The following is a 25,839-nucleotide window of genomic DNA, read 5'->3' on the forward strand; positions in this document are numbered from 1 at the left end:
GTCCTGGAAGCACTGACCCCTTTCTATTCTCTCTTCCTTTAATGCAAACACAAACAGTTATGTCTACTGGGATTTTGCAAGTTCGTTGGCATTGTTTTCCTTTGCTTCATGAACCTACGTTTTATCCTCAGTGTATCCATGGGTCATTCCAAAATCCGTATTTTTGGCCCCAAAACCTGCCCTCGACTTATACATGAGATTGACTTATAGCCAAGTATATATGGTATGTGTAAAAGGTATATACGAGACATAAATGAATTTCACATTTACGCTTGGGTCTCATCACCAAGATATCTCATTCTGTAGATGCAAATATGGGCCAGCATGGTGTAGTGGTTTGAGTGTTGGACATTGAGAGACGAGGGTTCAAATCCTGGTTCAGCCATGGAAACCCGCTGGGTGACCTTGGCCAAGTCGCACTCTCTCAGCCTCAGAGGGATGTCAAACCCGCTCTGAAGAAACTGGCCAAGAAAACCCTATGATAGGGTCTCTGCAAGTCAGGAATGACTTGGAGGTGCACAACGACAAAATATGCAAATGCACTAATCCCTCCATATTTGGGCATTTGATATTTGTGGATCTGATTTTTCACAGATTTGATTAATATGTTTCTTCTAGGAATATCTTGGTCCTCCAGTGCAACTCTATGGTCAACCTAAACTCAAAGTTGCACTGAAAGACCTAGAGATTCCTAGAGAGAATACTCTACTAGACCTTTGTAGCTCCTCCAGCGCAGTTCTATGGTCAGTGTCTGTTGGATGTTGACCACAGAGTTGCCCTGGAGGACCTAGAGATTCCTAGAGAGGAGTCCTCTCAAGTAAAAACATGGTGTTTTTGTTATTTGCGGGTTTTCCATATCCACAAGGGTCTTGTCCCCCTAACCCTAGTGAATATGGAGGAACAAGTGCATTCCAAAATCTAAAACACTGCTGATCCCAAGCATTTCAGATAACGGAAACCCAACCTGTCTAGAGCTGCCGCCTGAAGCAAATGATCAGAAAACAACAGATGCTGCATCTCTTGTGTTCTTCCAGTCCTCTTCATCTTGCACTCCTTGTATTACCTTCCCCTCCCTTCCCCTGTTGCTAATTGCTGTCCATAATCCTTCATCCCAGTATCAAATGCTGGAGGAGAGCTTCCCTTGGGGACCAAGCCATCCATCAGCAGCTGGTGCTAGAATCAAAATTGGCCCCCGCTTCTCCATCCGTTGCTGCGCAAAAAACGCACAGGATCTGTGCAACCTGCTGATAGCACCAGGATGGGAATTGTGTGGTCCATGGGCCACATACTGCCCTTTGCAGGGGTGCAATATGGGCCTGAGACCACTGCTGCCTTCCAATCTCTTGACTGCATCTGCGCTGCGGAAATAATTCAACTTGATGCTGCTTTAACGGCTATGGCTCCATCCTATGGAATCCTGGGATTTGTAGTTTGCTGTGGCCCCAGAGGCAGCTTACAACATCGAGTAAAACATAGGTGTTTTTTTTTTACAAAGCCTGCCCTTAAATCGTGTATACCACAATTCTCAAAGTGAAAAGGATGCTGTTGTTGTTGTTGTTGTTGTTGTGTGCCTTCAAGCCATCAAGCCCATAACCAACAGCTTTCGATGGTGCATTTTTTCTCTGAAGGCGTTTCCAAAGTTATGCCGGATAATCCATTTAAAATATCACTCGCTTTCTCATAATCTCACAACCGGTGCGTCCCAAGTAGAAAACAACATTACTGACGCCCACTAAACATGATTACGTTATCATTCTGACTGTTGCTAAACATTCTGTGCAGCAATGGATTTTGTTTTATTGGCTTTTCGGGGGAACCTAGGAGCATCGTTCCTTCTCAGCTCTGTTTCCTCTGGGGAAGCTTTTCCAGAACTTGGGGAAGTTACTTTTTTGCTCTGCAGTTATGTAAGGAATCCAACACCAAAAAGAAATGGGAAGGAAAGAGTGAAGAATGCAAGAGTGAAAGAACGAATGAAAGACAGAAGAAAAGAGGGATAGGGGTAAGGATGGAAGAAAACAAGGGTGACATTGAAATTGAACTGAGGTATAGAAGGTTATTTTGGAATTTGTAATTGCTAATGGTTAACTGAGGATGTATGTATTGAAGGTATGTATTGAAGTATTAAAATAAATGTCCCAGTTTCTCTCTCCTCCTTCCGCTTTCCTCCTTCTACTTTATCTTACTTCAATTGCTGCAGATGCTTTAAAAATGCCCCTGTTTTTCTGCCCTCCTTCCACTTTCCTCCCTTATCTTCAGCTTCCTTCAATTGCTGTGGCTGCTTTGAAAATGCCTCCATTTTCCTGTCGTCTTTCCATATTCCTCCTTTGTCCTCAGCATACTTCCATTACTGCAAACTGAGTTCAAAGTGCAAAAAGTCCTTTGGGGGAAGAGGATAGGAGGATAGCAGAATCTTACCCTTCCCAGTTGGCTCAGGCAAAAGCAAACTGCTGCAGCATTCCCTAGCTTGCCTGTTCTTCCTCATTAATAACTTTGGCCACTGTCTGATGCTGGTTGGCCACATCTGTCACCTGTGAAATGTGGGTGGGTGTGTTGGTTTGCTTTTGCCTGAGTCTACTGGGAAGTTTACTCTGCCTTCTCCTCTCCTTTCCCTCCTGCAGAGTTAATATGATTGCAAAAGACATTTCTCATTCATAATTGTGTCCGTCTTGGCCACAGTCTAATGTCCGTTGGCCACACACATCTGGGTGTTCATCTGAGAGATGCTGGCCTTGCTATATCCCTTCCAAGAGAGTCAAAATCCATCCTCTTCTTGAGCTGCATAGCCCTCCCTGGTTGTCTTGGTCTGGATCAACTCCTTCCTCTTGCCGGCTGCCGCAGCTGAGCCTCTTGCTTTCTTTGTGGGAACGGACGCTATTTTTATCTGGCTAAGGAAGATCAGATTTGCAGTAATTGGCTGGATAAACAGACGCACTCTATGCAAACCAAGTTAATGGGAGACGTTGGGTGTCCAGCAAAGGCACTTCACCAATGCTCTACCCAAAGCCTAGGCTCATTGGCAACGGTCATGAATGTAACCTATCCATTAAAGACTCTGTGCATGCCCTACCACTCATCTTTTTGCCTTCTTCCATGCATGCAAATGCCATGCCTTCGTCAGAGGAAGTATAAAGCATTTCTGGACCACGGCTAAAGCTCTTAGCAAAATGGTATTAAAGCCAAACACGTGCATGAATTTCTCTTTCCAGTTCACCCAGGTCCTGACCTTTATTGACCTGAGACTTCCATTCATGGGAAAAGCCTCAGTGTGGATTCCTGCCATTTCCAGGTATCCTGAAAACTGTTCTTCAACAGATATTTACTCAACGCGGAATTTGGGCTCCTTCATACAGAGCAAGGACATGCCAGGTCTCAGAGGAAGAGACTGTATGGCTGCAATGGAGAACTGACATTGTATTACCTTTGTTCCTCTCGTCTCTCTGAAGTTTCTGTCTGCTTAAATACTGCATTTCGAACATTGCAAATAAGATGCTTGAAGCAGGGCTTCGTGCTCTGAAGTTCAAATCCAACGTTGTTTGGTGGGAGAATGCTGCAAGACAAGGGGCATCAACCAAAGCAGTCTAAAGGAGCAGCTACACTGTTGAAATAATCCAGTTTGACACCACTTGGGCTTCATTCCCACTACCTTTTAAACTGGATTGCAATTCAGTGTGAACTGGTTTAAATGACCCTGGTTCACACTTGAACCGAATCGCTGAAGTGATTCAGACACGGGGGCCATGTGCTAGACCCATTTAACCCACGTCTTTTTGACGCTGATGTTTTCTGCATCTTTTTGGATACATCAATTCCGCGCAAGAGTGAACCAGATGTGGATCAGAATCGATTTAAATTTGCCCTTCGGCCGGCTGGAGCGGGTCCATTTTGAACCGATTCACTCCTGAGTGTGAACCACAAGTGGGTTATTTTACAGGGAAGAAATGTGACTGGGGCAAATGTAGTTGGAACCACGCTCCGCTGTCGAATCAATTGATCAATTCGGATCACAAACTGCTTTTTTTGTAAATGGGAATGAGGCCTATAAGTGCCGTAGCTCCATCCTATGGGGTTTGTAGTTTTGCAAGGTCTTCAGCCTTCTCCTCCAAAGAGAGCTGGTGCCTCACCAAACTCCAAATCCCAGGATTCTGTCAAATAGAACCACTGCACTTAAAGCGGTGTCGGACTGCATTATTCCTACAATGTAGATGCACCTTATGTCGGCATGCTTCCTTCTTGCTTCTCCAGGCCACGGATGAAGGAATGAGCACAGTGACCTGAGAACTGGGGCATCAATGCCACCATGCAATCCTCTTGCCCTTAGAAAAACCCCGGCTACACACTTTATATCTGTGGGCTGTGAGATTCCACGCAACCTGCTTTTTCCTTATTTTTGCTCCCTCCTGGAAGCCATCCCTATGGCCTGTTGGGCGATGCTTTGGCCTCCTTGTCTCTGAGGATGTGCAGGAGAGCGAAAGAGAGCTCTGCCAAAGAGGGTGGAGGACGCCTTACGCAGTTCCTGTGCCTTTAAATCCAAGAAGCTTGAGCCGAGACACACAGAGAGAAGGAGGGAGAGAGAAAGGGAAGGAGGGAGGGAGGGAAGAGAAGCCAGGCTCTGTTCCCCTTAATAAGCAAGATTTATATCCACTTGGGAAGAAGAAGAGGGAGCTATAGGGAGACAAGAGGCTGGGGGATGCCAAAGGGCTTTTGGCGCTCCAGGACTGGAGCATCCAAACCTCCATCCCTCCATCCTCCTCCTGCATCTTGCCTTTTGGAGAGGACCACCGGCCTTTCTCAAAGGGCGAAGCCACCCTTTGCAGCTCCCAAAAATGTGGGACTCTTTCCAAAAAGCCAGCCCAGATCTAAAGGCGGTGTGAGTGAGGTTCGCAGTGGGTGGTTTGTGTTGGTTGTGGGTGGTTGTGTTGTGGGGGAAAGGAAGAAGGGCTTGGGTAGGGGGGCTGTTGGTTGAGGACCAAAGGCAAGCAGCTCCTTTTTCGTAGGGTGAGGTGTGTAGGTGTGTGATTGTGTGAGTGTGATTGTGTGTGTGTGATAGAGAGGGAGAGAGGGTGCGTGAGATTGAGACAGTCACAGACACTGCATTGCTGCTGCTGTGCCTACAGGAATCACCCCAGAAGAGGAAGGCTAAAAACCACACACACACAGCCATGAAGATGCTGTTCTGGCTTGGACTTGCTGATCCATTCCACCATCAAAACAGCAGCAGGTGGAGGTCACAGAGGGGGATTTAAAACCTCCCTTGCCTGTGCATTTGTATCTCTCTTTTTCCTTCCCCTGCAAAACCCAGGAATTCTTCTTCTTCATCATCATCTTCTTCTTCGACATTGGTTCTTGGCCTTTTCCCTTTATCGGCCCTTTCTTTAACTGGTGTTTGCTTTTTTCTTCTTTTTTGGGCCTCGGATGGTTTTACGGGAGACCCGTCTGCACCCGAACCTGCCTGGTTTGGCTGCTTGTATTAATATTATTTTGGCTCCGACGCAAGGCAAGAGGACAGAGCCTGGAGCTCTCCCCACCCTGGAGAATGTGCTAAGACTCAAGCAGCCCTTCAGTTTTTGGTGCATTATTTAAGGTGGCGTGCTGATTTATTTAATTTTTTTTGGTTCTGTTTTTGGGGTTAGGGTTTGTTTTTGTTTTGTTTTTTTCTTGTTTTGCTGCTGGTGATATTCTTTCACTCCTTTTATTTTTCTTTCACCTTTTTGAGAATTTGCAAACTGAGTTACATGCATGTCCAGTGGGGGAAGGTTTAATTTTGACGATGGAGGGTCCTACTGTGGAGGCTGGGAGGACGGCAAGGCGCACGGCCACGGAATATGCACTGGCCCAAAGGGTCAAGGCGAGTATGCAGGTTCCTGGAGTCACGGCTTCGAAGTGTTGGGGGTTTATACCTGGCCGAGTGGGAACACGTACCAAGGCACCTGGGCGCAAGGGAAGCGCCACGGCATCGGCGTGGAGAGCAAAGGGAAATGGGTGTACAAAGGCGAATGGACCCATGGATTTAAGGGACGCTATGGGGTGCGCGAATGCACTGGCAACGGGGCCAAGTACGAAGGCACCTGGAGCAACGGACTGCAGGATGGTTATGGGACTGAGACCTACTCCGATGGAGGTAAGGGGCAGATTTTCTCACTTTCCTCCTTGCTTTGGTCAAATTGGTCCTCTTCCTTTCCCCCTGCATCTCTGGAGGCTTTCAAGCTAAGATTGGAGAGCCATCTCATGGAGTTGGCCTTCATCCTTTCTTCCTATATCTCTGGAGGCTTTCAAGCTGAGGTTGGAGAGCCATCTCATGGAGGCGGCCTTCTTCCTTTCTTCCTATGTCTCTGGAGGCTTTTATGCTGAGGCTGGAGAGCCATCTCATGGAGGTGACCCTCTTCCTTTCCCCCAACCTCTCTGGAGGCTTTCAAACTGAGTCTAGAGAGCCATCTCATGGGGGTGTTTGGGCTGTATGGAAGGGGTTGGTCTACATAACCCTTGAGGTCCCTTCCTACTCTGCGATTCCCTCTGTTGTGCATCCTTTGGGGAAGTCCTTCTCGGTAATAAGTAGGGTAAAGACCATTATGAATTTTTAAAAATGGGAAGATAGATACCATGTGAAGGAGAAGGAGGTGGAAGAAAGAGTGGGGAAGGAACATATAGAAGGCCAAAGTAAGAGAAGAAGTGGGTTAGGTGGGAATCATAGGGTATGGAGATTTGGCAAGATTTGGAAGGAAATATAAGATGGTACTAGAATAAGAACATGCATATTTAGTGTGTGTGTGTGTGTGTGTGTGTATACCGATATATGTCTTTTATGTTTCTTTTTTATCCTCGATAAAATAAATTGGAAAGCCCTGCTCAGTTTCCTAATGGAAAGAAAGAATGCACCCTTTTCCTGACAGTGGTCCTTTGAGTTCAGTTGGGATCAGAGCTGATTCTTTCTCAGTTTTCCTGCATAATATAAGGCCTTTTTTGCAAGAGATGGTTTGCTGGAGAGGCTCAGAGAAGCCAGATTCAGGCCTCTGCTTGGCTCTGAAGCTCCCTGCATGACTTGTTTGCCACCTATGTCGCTCTTTCTCTGAGATGAACTGGCTTCATGGGATTACAATACAATAAGTTCGTGAATCACTTTTATGTAGAGCTTAGAAATGGTGGTTGGGAGACATGTGTCCAGACAGAGGGTGAGGAAGAAGCAAACAAGGGGAAGGGGTGACCTGAGTTGCAAATAAAAGGATACGCCAGGCCCAGGGTACTTTGGGATCTGATACACAGTCTATCAGGATGCTCATTTTTCAAATGCAAGCCTTGTTCAAGAAAACTTCCTAGCAGATTGTGTCCGGTGAGTCAGGCTTCTACATCTGCAGCTCAACCGTCCATCACGACACCCATAATCCATTGCTGGAGATGACTGGCTTGTGGTTGGGTCACTTAAGAAAAGGAAGCCAGTAGAATCAACTTATAGACTTGTAGGATCAGCAACCCCTAAGCTGCATGGTGGTACCCTATAGCTAGAATAAAAGTTCAGTCCCGGGGAATTTCGGGGTCGAAAGCTTGCAACATGTATGTTGTGCCTTTTCTTTGGCCCCATAAAAGCATCACGGTTTTGAGGATTTTGGATATTCTTATATTGCCAACTGCTATCATCCTGCATCTGGAGCTGTGCTGGTAGTGAATGATGGTAATTCATAGAGGGAACTTCTTCTGTCTGAAATTTCACAGCTAAATGAATGTCGAGAAACCTACAGGCAGATAGGAGCAGCTCTTCTGGGCTTGAAATATCACTTCAGGTGTTCTTGAAGGGGACAGGCATAGATGAAGGCTGAATTAGCAGACAGAGGTTTAGCAAAAGCAGAGAAATGGGGATAAATATTTGGGGGAATTTAATGCTGGAATCATATCAGGAGAACACAGTGGCGTTTCTCCTCCAAGTGGCTGAATTCCCCCTCTTTCTCCCAGTGACAGCTTCCTAAACTAGTAGGGCCTAGGTCTGCTTAGCAAAATCTTAGCACCATAAGGAAGGATCTTCCGGTTTGACTATTTGGTGCACCCATGCACCTATGTTGCTCCCTTGGCCTTAAATGTGTTAGCTGGAGAAAGAGAAAATGTACAGGGCCTTTATCCTTTCAGGCTGGGAGAGATAGGGAAAAGCCAAGCAAAACAGCTACATACAATCTTTCAGAACAGGAAAACAGGAAAGGAAGAGCAAGAAGGGAGGATAAGAGGAAACGTAGCACACATTTCCTTATCCCATGTTGTGTTATTTCCTTTTGGATGAATGGTTTGTTTGTGTTAGTCTGTGTGTGTGTGTGTATAGACACGCACACGCACACACACACACACATATATATATACACACACATATACACACACACATATATATGTAAATAAATATACAGTGGGCACTTAGTATCTGCTGGGGTTTGGTTCCAGGACCCACCGTGGATACCAAAAACCATGGATGCTTAAATCCCATTAAATACAATGGAGTATCATCATCATCATCATCATCATCATCATCATCATCATCATCATCACCACCACAGTTGGCCCTTGGTATCTGCAGAGGTTTGGTTCCAGGACCCATCGTGGATACCAAAATCCATGGATGCTTAAGGCCCATTAAATGCAGTGGAGTATCATCATCATCATCATCATCATCATCATCATCATCATTGCAGTGGGCCCTTGGTATCTGCTGGGCTTTGGTTCCAGGACCCCCTCTGCTGTGGATACCAAAATCCATGGATTCCTAAGTCCATTAAATACAGTGGAGTATCATCATCATCATCATCATCATCATCATCATCATCATCATCATCATCATCACAGTGGGTCCTTGGTATCTGGTGAGGTTGGGTTCCAGGACCCCCTGTGGATACAAAAATCCCTGGGTGTTTAAGTCCTATTAAATACAGTGGGGTAGTAAGATGGTGTCCCTTATTTAAAATGGCAAAATTAAGGTTAGTTTTTTTGGAATTTATATCATTTTGGAATATCTCCAAGCTGCGGATGCTTGAATCCATGGATAACAAATCTGTGAATATGGAGGGCTGACTGTATAAGGACCTAAAGGGACCAGGTCCCATTGGAAGCTGGGAGTGTTCCCCATTTATCACAGAAGCTAAGCAGGGTCAGCCCTGGTTAGTACTTGGTTGTGTGACCGCCAAGGAATACCATGTGCTGTAGGCTGTATTTCAGAGAAGGAAACTAGGAAAAACCACTCTAACATTCCTTGCCTAAGAAAACCTTATGAAATTCATGGGGTTGCCATAAGTCGATAGGAAGCTTGAAGGCACATTTGTATGTGAGTGATGAACACACATGCACAAATACTCATAACAACTGTATCCTCCTGGGATCCAACTTGTCAGAGGTGTGGATTGTTTTTAAATCACCTATGTATGTATGCGTACACACACATACAAATACAGTACACACATAAGCAAACACACATATCTGTCTGGATCCATTCTTTATGTGCATACACTGTCTCTGTCCCTCTCCAAGGAGATGTTAGGATTGTTTATAAAGTCAAGATTGAGGTCAATCTTCAGAAAGATTGTTCCTGAAAATTATTACCTAAAGGATGGACGTTTGCCTATCCATATCGTGACCCAAAAACCAGGTGGGCACCATGGTATCTTGTAACAACAGCAGCAACACACATACGAATGAAGATTTATTTTTGAATCTGCAACATGGGAAGATAATTTAAAGAGCCCAAGAATCGAGCAGAGATGTAGCTCAATTGCTATGTCTGGACGTTTCCAAAAGTGGCCATTTTCCTTCAAAACAAGACTATGGTTCCCTTGTCAAACAAGGCAACGCCACCAAGCGACATCCAAAATGAATCCAGATGTGGACACCTGGACGTTTCCTCTTTTTTATTCCTCCTGGTCTATGTTTTTGGGGTTGGAGAAGGAGATGCAATGAAGAGTGTTCAGTCTGTGGTCTCCTGTGCCGTCTTCTTATGGGTCACCTGAGGATAAACTAACCCAGTGAAATTCAGCTGCGCTCTCGGAGGGTATCCCAGGATATGTTTTCTCGACTCAGTCTGGAGTTGCAAGGTTGCCTCTCCCGGCTTTCCTGATGAGTCTGTTTTTTAAGGAACTTTTCTTGGCTTTGGGTACCACCAGAAACTGGATGTAGAGACGGGTGGCTGTTGTGTTGCACCAGGAAGGAACGGCACTGGGGTTGTCATGAGAAAAAAAACAAGGCAGCCACTGGGAATTCAGGCCTGTGCGCCTCTTTAATCCCTCTGGTTTTATTAGCTGCATTACTTCCTCCTGGGACGTCAAAACCGTCTGCCACACGCCGTTCCTTTAAAAACCACAGATAAACATCAGCCGGATAAGTAGATCGCATTTTTAAAAAAATAGCCGGTTTAGAGTAGCTTATGTGTACTTTAAAGCCTCCCCAAATCTCCATTTTCTTGAAAAGGAGAAAAAGAAGCCAGCAAGAGACCATTAGCCATCCATCCATCCATCCATCCATCCATTCTCTATCTATCACTCTCACTCACGCCACATACATACATACATACATACATATTTGTCCCTCCTTATCCACAGATTTTGTTATCCATGGATGCAAGCATCCACGGCTTGAAAATATTCCAAAGAAGTATAAATTCCAAAGAGCAAACTTTGGTTTTCTATTGTATATAAGGGACATAATTTTTCTATCCCATTGTATTTAATGGGACTTGAGCATCCACGGATTTTGTTATCCACTGGGAATTCTGGAACCAAACCCCAACAGATACCAAGGGCCCACTGTGTGTGTGTGTGTGTGTGTGTGTGTGTGTGTGTGTGTGTGTGTCTGTGTCTGTGTGTGTGTGTATATATATATATATATACACACACACACACACACAACCATATATATAATTTCCTAGGAGCCAGCATGGTTTAGTGGTTGGAGTGTTGGACTACAACTGGAGACCAGGGTTCGAATCCCAGCTCGGCCATGGAAACCCACTGGGTGACCTTGGGCAAGTCACACTTTCTCAGCCTCAGAAAGGCAATGGCAAACCACCTCTGAACAAACCTTGTCAAGAAAATCCTATGATACGGTGGTCTTAGGGTTGCCTTAAGTTGGAGATCACTTGGAGGCACACAACAACAACAACAACAACAACAACAACAATATATTGATTGTTTTGGCAAAAAGCAGGGTAGAAATAAAAGTTTTATTATTTTTTATTATCTATATCTCTACAGCAACAGAGCAGTGAATCCCGTTGTGGGAGAAAGGCGGGATGGAAACCCTGCAAATCCTGGAAATAAATACTTCCTGCCTTTTTTCTAGTGTGGGACTCCAGGCTTCTTACAAAGGATAAAACGCATGCAACTTTAAAATTCGTATCATACAAATACACACACACACATATATAGTTAACATAAAAATATAATTAAATTAACAATAGAATTGACTCCTGGAAAGACTTGCGGTGATTTGCAGATACTCACAGTGAAAATACTTATGTACCATACATTTTTGCTTATATGTGGAATAAGGTACCCAAAACAGTTGTTTTTATCCATAGCTCACTTTGTCCTACTTAGACACATGTGCCTCTTTATGTCTCCCATAGAGCTCCCCAGTTGCACAGAATTCCACACTCGTTTTTTGCACACTCGTTTCCTCGGGAGTTTGGAACTCCTGCACAAGTAGCGATTACTTAAGCGCATGGACACATTATCTCTCTCTGTCTCTCTTTCACACACAAGCAGACAAACAAAGACACCGATGTGTCTGTGTACAGTGTTTGTGTACATATACTGACTCACAGATGCTCACAACCTCCACCTTTGATTCATGCGACCGATAGACTTGCTTGAAAGGAATACATGGATCAACCCATTGTAGAAATACTAACCCGGCACATGGCCGGAGCACTGTTTTTAATCACTTCCCAAGCACGCAAGGGCACCATGCGCACGGGGTGGAAAGGGCAGGATACAAATCCAATAAAGAAATGGCAAAGAAACACAGCAGATGCCTCCGCCTTGCAGGGATGGAAAGAGCATTCTCAATTATTTATTTCCTTGTTGGGGGGAAAAAAACCTGGTTTTCTGACACCTGGGAAACCCCATTGGGAAGGCTAATAGAACGGCAAGACTTTTTGCATTCTTCTCCCCCAGTATATGAATCTCCTGAAGGGTTCTGGGGAAATTATTCTGCAAAGAAATACATAGGTTGTTTGTGCACACACACACAAAAAAAGACCCATGCAGAAAACATTGTTTCCTCTGCAGAAAACACTGGGGTGTTCTTTGCACAAAAAAGTCTATTTCTATGCAGAATAGTTTCCTGCAAACATAGATTTTTGTGGGGGTTTTGGACTATGTGGCCATGTTCTAGAAGAGTTTATTCCTGGCGTTTCACCAGCATCTGTGGCTGGCATCTTCAGAGATGTCTACTTCCATGCCAGCATTCTCTGAAGATGCCAGCCACAGATGCCAGCGAAACATCAGGAATAAACTCTTCTAAAACATGGCCACATAACCCCCAAAACCCACAAAAATCTATGGATGCCGGCCATGAAAGCCTTTGACTTCACATTCCTCCAAACACTTTGAAACATTTGAACGTGGGGAGAATACTCTACTGCCTTCTATTGCAGTGAGGAGAAAACTATGGATGAAATAGTGGTGGATTGACATCCCAATTGCCTTGCCAGCTACAGTTGCCACAAATAATTGTGTCACTATTGTTGTTGCGTGCCTTCAAGTCATTTGTGAATTATGGCGACCCTAAGATGAATCTCTAATGGGGTTTTCTTGGCAAGATTTGTCCAGAGGTGGCTTGCCATTGCCTTACCCTGAGGCTGAGAGAATGTGACTTGCCCATGGTCACCCAATGGGTTTTCATGGCAGAGTAGGGATTCGAACCCTGGTCTATAGAGTTGTAGTTCAATGCTCAAACCACTGCACCACACTGGCTCTCAATTGCATCACACTCAGACTTAGGTGAGAAGCATCCCAAGACTATTCTTCTTGATGTCACTCTCGAATTATCCACCTGAGTGCTCACACACTTATATTTAATAATAATAATAATAATAATAATAATAATACTTTATTTTTACCCCGCCTCTCCGTCAGGATCGAGGAGGATTACAATAAAATACATACAGTACAACAATAATCCCAATTATTCCCTCCCTCCCTATAAACATCAATTAAATAGCTTGCTCACAAACATTGGCATTTGGCCTTTGCGTCAGACATGTTGCATCTGCACCCAGACTGCAAGTGGCACACCAATTCTCCTAGATTAAAACTATAGTATGCTTCCATATACAACAAAAATAAGGACCTTAACCCCTGGGTCTCAGTTGCTGAATTGTGATAAAGACATATGTAAATCCCATTTATTCATTTGACCAAGTCTAGCTGGGATGGCCAGGAGGGCCTGGGACTTTGTTGATTTCCAGTTTCGCTTCTTTTACTGTAGATAAATATATATATATATATATCATTGGGACATGGCTGTATGTGGAGGCAACATTATAAACTACTTAGCTTTACATCCAGAACCCATATCCAGTGTTGGCCATATAGCAAAGTACAATAATACATAAAAGGCACCGAACAGTGATACCTTTATTGGGACAACCAATTTTGCATTTTGTGCATTTTGGGTGGCTCAATAAATGTTTCACTGTTCTGTGGATTTTAATAATAATAATAATAATATGGTTTATTTGTAATCCGCTTTTCCAAGATTTGATCAAAGCGGCATACAATAACAACATAAAAACATTCCAGTAAAAACAATTAAAAACAGCATAAAAAGAGAACAATAATCATAGATGTTACTGTACTTTATTATACTTTATTTATTATGGTCTGGGGAACCTTAGGCTCTGGAGCCAAATCTGAACTTCTTGGGAGCTCTCTACGATGATTTCTCAGATGACTGCACCCTCATTGCTATGATATCTTCCGTTGATGGTTTCCCACATATATATATAGAATCATAGAATCATAGAATCATAGAGTTGGAAGAGACCACAAGGGCCATCCAGTCCAACCCCCTGCCATGCAGGAAATCCAGATCAAAGCATCCCCGACAGATGGCCATCCAGCCTCCGTTTGAAGACCTCCAAGGAGGGAGACTCCACTACACTCCGAGGAAGGAGTTTGTTCCACTGTCAGAAAGTTCTTCCTAAGGTTGAGGTGGAATCTCTTTTCCTGCAGCTTGCATCCATTGCTCCGGGTCCTAGTCTCTGGAGAAGCAGAAAACAAGCTTGCTCCCTCCTCAATATGACATCCCTTCAAATATTTAAACAGAGCTATCATATCACCTCTTAACCTTCTTTTCTCCAGGCTAAACATCCCCAGCTCCCTAAGTCCTTCCTCATAGGACTTCATGGTTTCCAGACCCTTCACCATTTTAGTCGCCTTCCTTTGGACACATGGCTCCAGTTTCTCCACATCCTTTTTGAATTGTGGTGCCCAGAACTGGACACAATATTCCAGGTGGGGCCTGGCCAGAGCAGAATATAGTGGCACTATTACTTCCCTTGATCTAGACACTATACTTCTATTGATGCAGCCTAAAATCGCATTGGCCTTGTTAGCTGCCGCATCACACTGTTGATTCATGTTCAAGTTGTGGTCTACTTGGACTCCTAGATCCCTTTCACATGTTGTCTCCTTAAGCCAGGTGTCCCCCATAATCCTATATCTGTGCATTTCATTTTTTCGCCCTAAGTGCAGTACCGTACATTTCTCCCTGTTGAAGTTCATTTTGTTAGCTGTGGCCCAGCTTTCTAGTCTATTCAGGTCATTTTGAATTTTGATCCTGTCCTCTGGAGTATTAGCTATTACTCCTAATTTGGTGTCATCTGCAAATTTGATAAGTATTCCCCCAATTTTTTCCTCCAAGTCATTGATAAAGATGTTGAACAGTACTGGGCCCAGGACAGAGCCCTGGAATATATATTTCAGAATGGAATATATATTCCATTCTGAAAGGTTGAAATGCCTCTCCTAAGGCTCACTAGACTGTATTTTTTGGGTCCATCTCTTTGCCTTTGGCTCCACAAACCCGTGGAATATGCACCCTGAGAACCTTTCCAAGATGCGAATTTGATCCTCAAATTCTGCACTTTTGCCATATAACATCTCTTGTCCGGGTCTAATGGGTTTGGACTTGTGGTTCCTGTCATCTTCATGACTGTATATCTTCCCAGTGTTGCTGTTTCTGTCTCAAAAGGTGAAGACACATCAAGAGGAATCTAAATCTTTGGTTTCCAATATTCGGGCCTTTCTAGCAGTCAAAGCACTAGGCATTAAAGCAATAGGAGAGGGAAAGGAGACAAAGGATAGATGATTTGTTTCTAGGAGTCTGAAAACCACTGTCTATTAAAGACAAGCCTTCCAGCGTTTCATGTGTCCCAGCAATCTCTATTTTAGCTGCTTTATATTTGGAAATCCAAGCAGAGCTAACTGAACAATGCCACAAAGGCAGAACCGTTCTGGAAATAACTAAGTACTACTGTAATGACGATGTCAGGGTGACGTTCGCAACTCAGATTAGCCGAGCCAATCTCAAGACAGGTGTGTGTGTATGTGTATCTTTGTGTTAACTAACCCAACTCCTCCAGGTTGAATTTCTAGCAATCTGGTGGCTCCCCTCCCTTAAAAAAATCCCACTTGTTATTTCTCAAAACTTTTTCCTCCGTTGGCTTTCAAAAGCTCAGAAATCTCTTTCTGATTTGCCTGGCTCTATGTAGAGTCAACCGATCCCTGTTGCTGAATAGCTTCCATTGATTTCTTTCCATCTTCCCTCCTGCCCTTCAGCAAAAGAAGAATGCGGCTCCCGTGCCTGATGTATCACAACGTATAAATGTGACAACTGTGAAGGCAGGAGATGCACGGAACCAGTTGTCTCTTCATCTGTTGTGGTCCACCTGTGTGTTGTTGACTCCATCCTTTTCCCACCCCTGCCCTTCTCCATGCAATAGGCAAATGCTTGAGCAGAAGCTGAGTAACTTGCAACTTGTTCTTCCCAAGGATGCAGCCAAACGACTGTCAGTTCAGCACAGATCTCACTCTAGAAAGGGTGACACGGCGCAACATTTTAAAGATGCTTTACTTCATGTCTGCCCTGTGCTACTGATAACCCAAGAGCTGTGTAGTTTTGCAAAGGTTGATCCACTCAGGTCCTGACCAAACCAGGCGTTTGAGGGTCTACCAAAGTAAAAACAAAGACGCTGATGTCCAGAGGAGAGTGACCAAAACGGCGAAAGGTTTGGAGACCATGCCCTATGGTTGTATCATGTCAACTCTCAGTCTTCTCTTCTCCAAGCTAAACATACCCCAGCTCCCTATACTGTTCCTCTTAAGGCTTGGTTTCCAGATCTTTGATCATCTTGATTGATAGGAAGGGGAAATGAGCAAATAAACAAAATATTAAACTCTTCCTTTGATATAAGCATCCCATTAATAGCAAAAGATGCCCTAGGTGGTCAATTCTTTCTGAGGAGAGCAATGGAAGTGGCTTCTCCCTTACTGATGTGGAACTGGAAGGTGACCAAAATGGTGAAAGGTCTGGAAACCACCAACGCTTAGGGATTTGAGTAGGTTTAGCCTGGAGAAGAGAAGGTTAAGAGGTGACATGAGAGCCTTGTTTAAATATTCGAAGGGATGATACATTGAGGATGGAGCAAGCTTGTTTTCTGCAGAAACTCAGACACAGAGCAATGGACGCAAGCTGCAGGAAAAGAGATTCCACCTAAACGTCAGGAAGAACTTCTTGATGAAAGAGCTGTCCAACAGTGGAAGACACTGCTGCCTCGAAAAGCGGTGGAGTCTCCTTCTTTTGAGATTTTTAAACAAAAGCTGGATGACTGTCATTTGGGAGTTGCTTTGTGTCTTCCTGCACGGCAGAATGGGCTTGGATCGGATGACCCTTGGGGTCTCTTCCAACTCTACGATTCTGTTTTATGATATAAACTGTAACTTGACTGATAACAAACAGGCGGGAACAAGATGCCGGAAGAGAAATGAAAGTAAAGAAAGTGTTCTTGCATCCCTTCCATTTTGTGCAGATGCTGCTTAACAGGGAGCTGGTCTCCAAAGACACACAAGGCATTGCTTATTTTTGGGATGTTAAGTCTCCAAGTCAAAACTACACAGTTCCCTTTTCCAAGACTAAGACAGAGAGATGCCCTAAAACAAGGGTGGGCAACTGCATGGGGCGGGGGTCAGTTTCACCCCCTGGATCATCCTGTGGGCCACATTCCCCCATAGTAAGGCTGTACAGCTTGTTTTGGGGGAGCAGTATGGTATTCTAGGGTACATGTAAGGGTTAGGAAATTTATGGCATTTTCCATGCATCTGGGGGACTTCCTGCATTGCTTTAGGGCAAGAGATGCCAGAAAAGCATGCCATGGAAGTTAAAAAGTTAAGGTGGGTTTTGGGGGACTGCTAGGGGACTTCAAGGGCCACAAAAGTTGAGTTCAGGGGCCACATGTAGTCCACAGGATGGACTTTGACCATGCTACTTTAATAAGAGAGGGCTGTATATGTGCCTTCAGGTCATCTGTTGATATTCAGCAACTCCATGGGTTTCATAGGGTTTTCTTAGGCAAGGAATCCTCAGAGGTGGTTTTGCCAGTTCCTTCCTCTGAAATATTGCCTACAGCACTTGATATTCCTTGGCAGTCTCCCATCTAAGTACTAACCAAGACTGACCCCACTTAGGTTCTACAATCAGATGGGATCTGGTGCTTTTAGGGTCAGGGTTCGATTCCCCACTTGAACATAAAAACCCATTGGATGACCTTGGGCAAGTCACACCCTCTCAGCTTCAGGGGATGGCAATGGTGTAGGGACAAGATGCGCATCAGGATGCATGCTTCGGGATGCATTGTGTATTGGGACACATTGTGCAATGGGAACTCCAGTTGTGCAAGGGGACATCTTGCACTGTTGCAGTTTGTCAGCATGGCTGAGTATCATGTCAGCAATGTTGCTCCGTCATCCTAAAGTTACGCATTGTAGCCTCTGATTCAGGATCTCAGCCAGTGCAGGGTGGCCCTACAAACAATTTAAAAGATGAAAGAATACTCCTGGAAACTTCCTAGAGAGACAATTCACCCTTTCTTGGGGCCAGAAAAAGAGCAATTTAGGCTGCATCCACATTGCAGAAATAATCCAGTTTGACACTACTTTAACTGCCATGACTTGATGCTATAGAATTTCAGAAACTGTAGTTTTGTGGGACATCTAGCCTTCTCTGTCACAGAGCTCTGGTGCCAAAACAAACTACAGTTTCCAAAATTCGATAGCATTCAGCCATGGTAGTTAAGCGGTGCTAAACTGGAATATTTCTGCAATGCAGATGCATCCTTTGTGCATCTGGAGGGATCAGGGGCCAGAAAAAGCAGCCTTGGAGGGCGGTGTGTTTTCTGATAGCTAGGGTTTGCCTACCTGTATCTATCCTCCTTCTATGCAATTCTGCCTTTAAGACTCTCATTGTGATAGTAAAGCATGCAAGCAACCTATACTGATTTTTGGAAGTGTTTTTCTTCGACTGTTTACCATTCACCTCAGCGCGGCAGTAAATGTATCGTAGCACATTGCATAAGAGAGCACAAAAGGCCTTAACTCGGCTGAGAAATGGGGAGAGATCACAGAGTTTGTGAAGAGGATTACTGAGATTGAGGATTAGCAAAGGCAAAAAAAGGAAAAGGAATGGAAAAAAAGACAGAGAAAGAGAGAATTAGCCAGATTCTACTGTACTTTGTGCAGGAAGCGTATTAGAAATAATACTCATTTGGGAGCATTTAGTATCATGCATGCTGGAGCATCAAATCATTTGCAGAGTTGATCCTGCCCTGGGAATCACAGCAGAGAGGCTGTGCTTTAGATCAGCATAGGTAAATGGCATCATCATCATAATCATCATCTTCAATTTATAATATGGTCTCCCTCCATGCATACAGTTTCATTTACCTGCATCTGAAAAGATATGGTCTCTCTAGGCATCTGGAGGTTCTCCAATGCAACTCTATGGCCAAGTAGATGTTGACCATAGCAACTCTATGGTCAGTTATTCCAACCCATTGGGTTGAGTTGGAAAAGTTGACCATAGAATTGACCATAGAGCTTCTTTGAGTTGAGTTGAGCATAGAGTTGACCACAGAATTGCTTTGAGTTGAGTACTCAAAGCAACTCTGCGGTCAACTCTGTGCTCAACTTTTCCAACTCAACTCAAAGCAACTCCAAAATTCAAAATGATCTGAATAAACTAGAAAGCTGGGACAAAGCTAACAAAATGAATTTCAACACAGAGAAATGTAAGGTACTGCACTTAGGACAGAAAAATTAAAGGCACAGATATAGGATGGAGGACACCTGGCTGAATGAAACTATGTGTGAAAGGGATCTGGGAGTCCAAGTAGACCACAAATTGAATATGAGTCAACAGTGCGATGCGGCAGCTAAAAAGGCCAATGCAATTTTAGGCTGCATCAATAAAAGTATAGTGTCTAGATCAAGGGAATAATAGTGCCACTCTATTCTGCTTTTATCAGGCCCCACCTGGAATAATTCTGGGCATCACAATTTAAAAAGGATGTTGAGAAACTGGAGCATGTCCAAAGGAGAGCAACTAAAATGGTGAAGGCTCTGGAAACCATGCCCTATGAGGAACGAATCAGGGAGCTGACGATGTTTAGCCTGGAGAAGAGAAGGTTAAGGGGTGATATGATAGCCCTGTTTAAATATTTGAAGGGGTGCCATATTGAGGAGGGAGCAAGCTTGTTTTCTGCTGCTCCAGAGACTAGAAGCCAGAACAATGGATGCAAGCTCCAGGAAAAGAGATTCCACCTCAACACAGGAAGAATTTCCTGACAGTAAGGGCTGTTCAACAGTGGAACAAACTCACTCAGAAAGTGGTGGAGTCTCCCTCCTTGGAGGTCTTTAGGCAGAGGCTGGATGGCCATCTGTCAATGAGGATGCTTTGAATGAGAGTTCCTGCATAGCAAAATGGGGCTGGACTGGATGGCCCTGAGGTCTCTTCCAACTCTATGATTCTATGATTCTATTCTAGTCCAACTCAACTCTATGGCCAACTTCAGCCAAAAATAAGGGGTTTACTATTATCTGTGATATTCATTCTCCGTGGTAACTTGGGGCATATATCCCGCATGGATATATGGGTCATACTATAGTGCCATCAGTATACATGGTGCTTCACAAAGTAAAAGAATTAAAAAATACAGACAGCCCAGCCCAAGGTGTACAATGCCATATGTGCGTACAGACCCTCATAGATGAAGGATGAAGTAACACCAATATAAAATCAGCACAACGAAATTGTAAAATGGATTATCCAAATAGAAATGCAAAAACGAATGGCATACAGGTTGCGTTTCCTTTATCCGGAATACTCTAAAATCCAAAACTGTCCACATGTATGGCTGAGATAGTGACGCCTTTGCTTTCTGATGGTTCAACATACACAAACTTTGTTTCATGCACAAAATTATTAAGTGTTAAGAGAGACATTTCAGCCTTTCAGAATGCAGGGAGACCTTCAGAAATGGGTGGAAATCAAAATGCGTGGAAACCACCAAGTTTGCGTGGCTACCAGGAGGACCTAAGTAGGCCAGATTTGGCCTTCTGCTTTTGTCCCAGAGCTTTTGTGCTCCTGCATTTGAATGGTAAAGGCCTCCATTCCCAGGAAATCACTACAGAAATGGTTATGAATAAATGGCAAGCGCGAAAGTTTCATGCCCTCTGGTTCTCCTGCAAGGCTGGGTCCGAAGGGCTGTGAGATTCCCCTTGGGGGACATGGAGCTACTGAGCATCTGTGTTTTGGTGATATCCAGGCAACCTGCTTGAATATTGCCATAGATACAGCTCATGGTGCCTCGCCTGCTTTTGACTTGCTCTAGCAATGCCTCGGTCGCCCACGTGTTGGCATTACAAAGAGAGACTCCTGTGCTTTCCATCACATCATGGCAGCCTCTTGCAGCTCACAGAAGATCCCTGCTAGAAAATATATATGGGAACCCAATCCCCAGAGAGGAATTCCATTGCTTGAGCCCCTTTTGGGCTTGAGGGCTTCCATGCCAGTGGGCAAATAAATCCAGGTTTTAAGCATTTCTATAATATCAACATGGTTGCTCCCCCGTTATCAATTATGCCCTTGGGAAGTGTATTCTAGTTCTAGGGTTTCTGTTATATCTGTTAGTATTAGTACAGAAAAACCTGGGGCAAATCTGATACATCTACCCAAGCTTGGTGGCCAATTCTTTTGCTTTAGCTTTTTCAAGCTTAGCAAAGCGAGCTACTGACTTCGGCCCCAGGACATTACCACCCCAGTGACAACGTATCTCATCGTATCTCTTGTTATAATTGGTCTTGACCGCTTCCACCAATTTGGCCAATGCTCCCTTATCCTCCGGATTAACCTGTGTGAAGGCCACACAGGTGCAGGTCTTCCGATGGACAAGGCGACCCAGTCTGGCCTTCCCTTTGATGATACAATAGGGAACTCTCATTTTTCGACACAAGGCAGGCAGAAAGACAACCAGCTCAATGGGGTCAACGTCATGGGCAATCACCACCAGCTGGGCTTTCTTGTTCTCCACCAGGGTTGTAACTGTGTTGACTCCTGCTCTTAGCACAGGAGGCCTCTTGGTAGGAACATCACCCTTCCCAGCAGCCTTCTGCTCTGCCCGGGCCAACTTCTCTTGCTGAGTAGCTGTCTGGCGGTCCAGGGCCTGGCTGAACTGGTTGATGGCTGGAGGCACCTTCAGCCGCTTGTAGAGAATTGCCCTTTGGCGCTGGAGTCGGATGTAGTGGGGCCATTTCATAAAACGAGTCAGGTCCCGCTTGGGCTGGATATCCTGCCCGATGCCGAAGTTCTTGGGCCTCTTCTTGAAGAGGGGGTTGACCACCTTCTTGGCCTCCTGCTTCTTGACCACGGCTGGGGCCGGAGCCACCTTCTTCCCCTTGGCCTTCTTCTCCTTGGGTATCTTGGCTGCGGGGAGGAAAAGGGAGAGCGAGGCACGCTGGGAAATATATCAATGGGGTCTCGGGAGAGCTTGACCGCAAGTCCTGCGGGAAGTTGGGAAGTTAGTATTAGTATTATTGTGTGTGCCAGCCTGGTGTAGTGGTCTGAGCATTGGACTAGGACTCTGGAGACCAGGGTTCAAATCCCAACTTGGCCATGGAAACACACTCTCTGAGCCTCAGAGGACAGCAATGGCAAACCCTCCTGAAGAAACTTGCCAAGAAAACCCTGCAATACATTTATCTTAGGGTCGAAAATGACTCGAAGGCACAAAACGGTGTTAGTATCATAGTATTAGAATTAGAATTATCTTGGTTTCTCAGTCTACCACAGGCATTACTGCCTGGACTTTTGGCACAAAACAGTGTTAGTATTATTAGCATTAACATTAATATTAGTATTAGAATTAAATTGGTTTCTCAGTCTGCCACAGGCCTTACTGCCTGGACTTTTGGACCATCGATGATTCAGGTTGTAACCAAGAATCCAGAACCAGTGAGGTATCATCTGGCATTGTGGACCATTCCATTTTATTTTATTTTTAATTTGCAGTTATTGTTTTGACTGTTATCTGCCATCTCTGCTTTTAAGCCACCAGCTAACTCAATGCAAGCTGATGGGTCTGTGTTTATCATTGTTGTTTCCCCTCCCTTCCCGGCTAATTCTATCTTTTAGTTTCTTGTAAACAGCCACATTGCATGGCAATGAATCCTGCATTTTCCATCCACCGTCGGAGAGGCCAATGCAGCAGATTCTTAGACTTGCTATTCAAAAAATCGAAATCCAGGTCGAAGCTCTGGTGCAGTGCGCGCATTCTCCTCCCGGCTTACTCAAGACTTGAGCTGAAGCCTCTCTTGTTTTTGGCTCCGTTGCTCTGACCACCTTCACAACACCATTCCCAACAACAACAACAACAACAACAACAACAACAACCATGTCCCAGGATCTTTGCTTTTTCTGCCTTTGGAGAGAGAGAGAGAAAGAAAGAAAGAGAAAGAGAGCATCACTTTCCTCCTCTTGCAAAATGCATCCATAAAGATTCTGGCTTGTCTGTTGCTGAATGCTCTCCACAATTGCTCTGCCGTTCTGCCTTTATATCACAACCATTTTCTCCCTGCTCTTTCTCAAATTATCTCTTTTATGTATTAAAAATAAGCCCCTCTCCTCCGTTTGGTTCTGAACACAGGCAGGCCTCCAAGCTTTTGCTTTATCGCTGGTGTTTTCCTTTAAAAAGCCTGTTGCTTTTCCACCAGCAACGATTACTCAGCCTCTGAAAGAAAGCTCAATGCAAAACACTGGGCCTGTTTGAGCAACAAACCAAAACAGAACAATTGGGGAATGTGTGGCCATCCAGACCTGGTCTGATTGCAGCTCCCATCCCTTCTTGCCATTAACTACGGAGGATAGGGGATGATGGGAACCACAGTGCAACAATATTTGGGAGGAGGCAGGGTCCCACCTTTGCCATTGTTTCTATTTCATTGTAAACAAGCCTGCGTCTGCATTGCAGAAATAATCCGATCTGAAGCAGCAACCGGCGGACATGAAATGATGTTGTTAAGGATACGAGAAAACTAGTCTCGAGTCAGGCCAATTTGTTTCAATCAAAATTAGAAGACGGTTCGTGAAAACCGTCGTATATAAATTTCAACTCCATTAGCTCCGGTTAACCTGATTCCTAGCCCAAGAGTAAGCTTGGCACGCATTAATTAATGTTATTAACTCAAAATCAGGCAGAAGTATTCCTCTAATTCAGACGGCACACAGAGAATTTTAAGCTCATCCAGCTTTTCATGCTCCGGGGAAATAAAAAAAGAAATGTCTCAATCAGGCTGCAATGTATCTTTCCATGGACCCTACCCAAAACATACATGTTAAGAGGCTGGTTTTTGGGGATGAGAGAGGACACAGATTCAGGAGAAGAAGAGGGAGGCCAAAGGAGCAATCATTCTCACCAGCATCATATACAGAACTTGGAGAGGTTCACTGCAACTCCCAGCATCCCCTAACCACCTTGGCTAGACTACAGCAGACATTTTGGACCTAAATGCAGAAATAATCCAGGTTGAGACTGCTTGAACTGCCCTGGCTCAGTGCTAGGGAATTCTGGGCAATGTAGTTTTGTGAGATATTTTACCTTCTCTGTCTGGGGCCACAACAAAGTACAGTTCCCAGGATTCCCTAGCACTGAGCCAGGGCAGTTAAAGCTGTCTGGATTATTTCTGCAGCCCTCAGTAGCTTCTATGGCTGCATCTACACTGCAGAAATGAAGCAGTTTGACACCATTTTAACTCTGCTGCAGAGCTCAGGGATTTGTCTTTTGGTGAGATATTTGGCCTTTCTCTGTCCCAAAGCTCTGGCATCCCACCAAACTGCAAATCCCAGGATTCCATGGCAATTAACATGGTGTCAAACTGCATTCATTCTGCAGTGCAGATGCAACCTACGTCGGTGTATCAGCACCTTGGACAAACCCTTTCAAATTCAGGAGTAAAATGTCACTGAAAACCATGAGCCATCAACAAAAAAAATTGAAGTTTAAGGAAACTCATACTATGAGTTTAGGGAAACTCAGGCCTCATTCCCATTACCTTTTAAATCAGATCGCAATTCGGTTTGAACTGGTTCAAATGACCCTGGTTCCCACTTAAACTGAATCGGAGAGGGGGGCCATGCACCAGAGCTGTTTAACCCGCATCTTTTTGACGCTGATTTTTTTCCATGTCTTTTTTGATAAATTGATTTTGCACAAGTGTGAACCAGATGCAGATCGGAATCGATTTAAATTTGCTCTTCGGCCGGCTGGAGCGGGTCCATTTTGAATTGATTCGTGCATGAACGTGAACCACAAGTGGATTATTTTAGAGGGGAAAAATACAATTGGGGCAAATATAGTGAGAACCACGTTCCGCTGTTGAATCGATCCATCGATTCAGATCACACACCGATTTATCTGTAAGTGGGAATAAGGCCTCATGCTCTCTTCTATGGATGGGTGGGTGGTGGAAAGAACCCCTTGTATTTGAGTGGAAATAATTTTCCTTCTCTGCTTTTTTTGGCTTGGAAGGTAGTGATGATATTCTCCTTGTGGCTCATGAGTCAGAAACGGATTATAGTAACTTGCCATAGGCTGTAAGGCATGAAAAACAGTCACTACAAATGGAGCGCTGGTGGTGAAATTGTGTAGTCGCAGCATGTGATCTCTGGCCTGAAGAGTTTAATCCTTCAGGGCTCAGGATATGTGACTCATTGATTCTTCTATCTGGCTCACAATTCAGGCTCACATTCAGCTAGTGGTTTTTGGATCCTTTTCGGAGACGACAGCTTGCAGAGTCCCATAAGCTGGGCATAGCCGTTGACCATGCTGGGTGGGGGATTCTGGGAAATGTAGTCCAAAACATAACTTCCCCAAGTGCTTGATATTCTCTCACTCCCTCGAAACATCTTTCTGTTTCCTCTACTGCAAACACAATGTGCTTTTTGAGCATTGTTTGGCAGACAAGAGATCCATTAAATGCAGCTTTTAGTTACAGGTTGAGTTCCTTTATCTGGAATTTCTGAAATCCGAAATCCTCCAAAAACCAACATTTTTTCTTATGTTTGGCTGAGACAGTGACACCTTTGCATCCCGACGGTTAAATGCACACAAGCTTTGTTTCATGCACAAAATGGTTTTTAAAATATTGTGTAAGGTGTGTTGTTGTTGCTGTTTTTAAGTGCCTTGACATTGTTTCTGACATATGGCAACCCCAAAGTGAATCTATCATGGGGTTTTCTTGGCAAGATTTGTTCAGAGGGGGTTCTCCATTG

At 44.4% G+C, this 25,839-nt stretch overlaps 1 protein-coding gene and 1 pseudogene across 3 annotated transcripts in view; one reads left to right on the top strand and one right to left on the bottom strand.

The window, feature by feature from the left end:
- The first annotated feature begins 4,501 nt into the window (after positions 1-4,501).
- The window catches only part of JPH3 (junctophilin 3), an 87,408-nt gene continuing 66,070 nt past the window's right edge, over positions 4,502-25,839 (top strand). For all 3 annotated transcript variants that reach the window (XR_016271703.1, XR_016271702.1, XM_089476744.1), the window contains exon 1: positions 4,502-6,118. Coding sequence is in view for 1 of the 3 variants with exons in the window: in XM_089476744.1 (XP_089332870.1) it covers positions 5,737-6,118 (382 nt within the window). In the remaining 2 variants the exon portion in view is untranslated. The remainder of the gene's footprint in view (positions 6,119-25,839) is intronic.
- Positions 21,216-22,536, bottom strand: LOC149305794 (large ribosomal subunit protein eL8 pseudogene; annotated as a pseudogene).

The sequence above is a fragment of the Sceloporus occidentalis genome, unplaced genomic scaffold (assembly GCF_023333645.1).
Source record: "Sceloporus occidentalis isolate IW3139 unplaced genomic scaffold, rSceOcc1.0.p SCAF_10, whole genome shotgun sequence".
NCBI lineage: Eukaryota > Metazoa > Chordata > Lepidosauria > Squamata > Phrynosomatidae > Sceloporus > Sceloporus occidentalis.